The sequence below is a fragment of the Mastomys coucha genome, unplaced genomic scaffold, assembly GCF_008632895.1.
Source record: "Mastomys coucha isolate ucsf_1 unplaced genomic scaffold, UCSF_Mcou_1 pScaffold12, whole genome shotgun sequence".
Lineage (NCBI taxonomy): Eukaryota > Metazoa > Chordata > Mammalia > Rodentia > Muridae > Mastomys > Mastomys coucha.
Genome location: NW_022196894.1, coordinates 30,380,153 through 30,380,790, shown reverse-complemented (window position 1 = coordinate 30,380,790; position 638 = coordinate 30,380,153). Strand labels below are relative to the sequence as shown.

Genomic DNA, 638 nt, shown 5'->3' with positions numbered 1-638 from the left:
TTATCTGGGATCCTGTGTGTGTCAGAATTTGATCATTTGAGGAGCCTGAAAGAGTTGATGTGGTCACTACTGTGGTTGTGGTGGTTTGAGGTTGGCTGTTGGTCCCCATGCTTCCAGTGTGTTGGCTCTGAGAATGTTTTGTTAATTCCTGTGTAGAATTGCTGAGTGTTGACACTGTTGACATTTTCTGGGATGAAGGGGTTGGCGAGACCTGTGTGGTGGCAGGTGTAGATCCTTGAGTGGCTATTGCTGTTGTGTGTGCTGTGTCTACAGAGGTGCTTTCTGTGGAGGGTGTCGGGAATAAGCTCTCTGATGTACTGGGAGGTGAGGTGCTCACATTTGGAGCATGTGAGGTGGTTGTTGCATCAGGAGAGGGTGGTATCTGGGAACCTGTCTCTGTCTGAATTTGGCCACCTGTGGTCACCTCTGTGGTTGTGGTGGTCTGAGAGTGGCTGTTGGTCCCCATGCTTCCAGTGTGTTGGCTCTGAGGAAGGGTTGTCAATTCCTGAGTAGAGAGGCTGGGTGTTGACACTGTTGATATTTTCTGGGATGAAGTTGTCATCGAGGCCCGTGTGGTGGCAGGTGTAGAACCCTGAGTAGTTATTGCCCTTGTGTGCACTGTGGCCATGGAGGTGCTT

The 638-nt window shown here is 50.5% G+C and overlaps 2 protein-coding genes across 2 annotated transcripts in view; both read right to left on the bottom strand.

Moving 5' to 3' along the window:
- Nucleotides 1–466, bottom strand: part of Muc4 (mucin 4, cell surface associated) — a 29,432-nt gene extending 28,966 nt beyond the window's left edge. The window contains exon 1 of the mRNA XM_031364604.1: nucleotides 176–466. Within this exon, the coding sequence (XP_031220464.1) occupies nucleotides 176–466 (291 nt within the window). The remainder of the gene's footprint in view (nucleotides 1–175) is intronic.
- A 134-nt stretch (nucleotides 467–600) lies between these two features.
- LOC116086267 (mucin-4-like) overlaps nucleotides 601–638 on the bottom strand; it is a gene marked incomplete at its 5' end in the record, with an annotated part of 2,161 nt that continues 2,123 nt past the window's right edge. Inside the window, one exon of the mRNA XM_031364603.1 lies at nucleotides 601–635. Within this exon, the coding sequence (XP_031220463.1) occupies nucleotides 601–635 (35 nt within the window). The remainder of the gene's footprint in view (nucleotides 636–638) is intronic.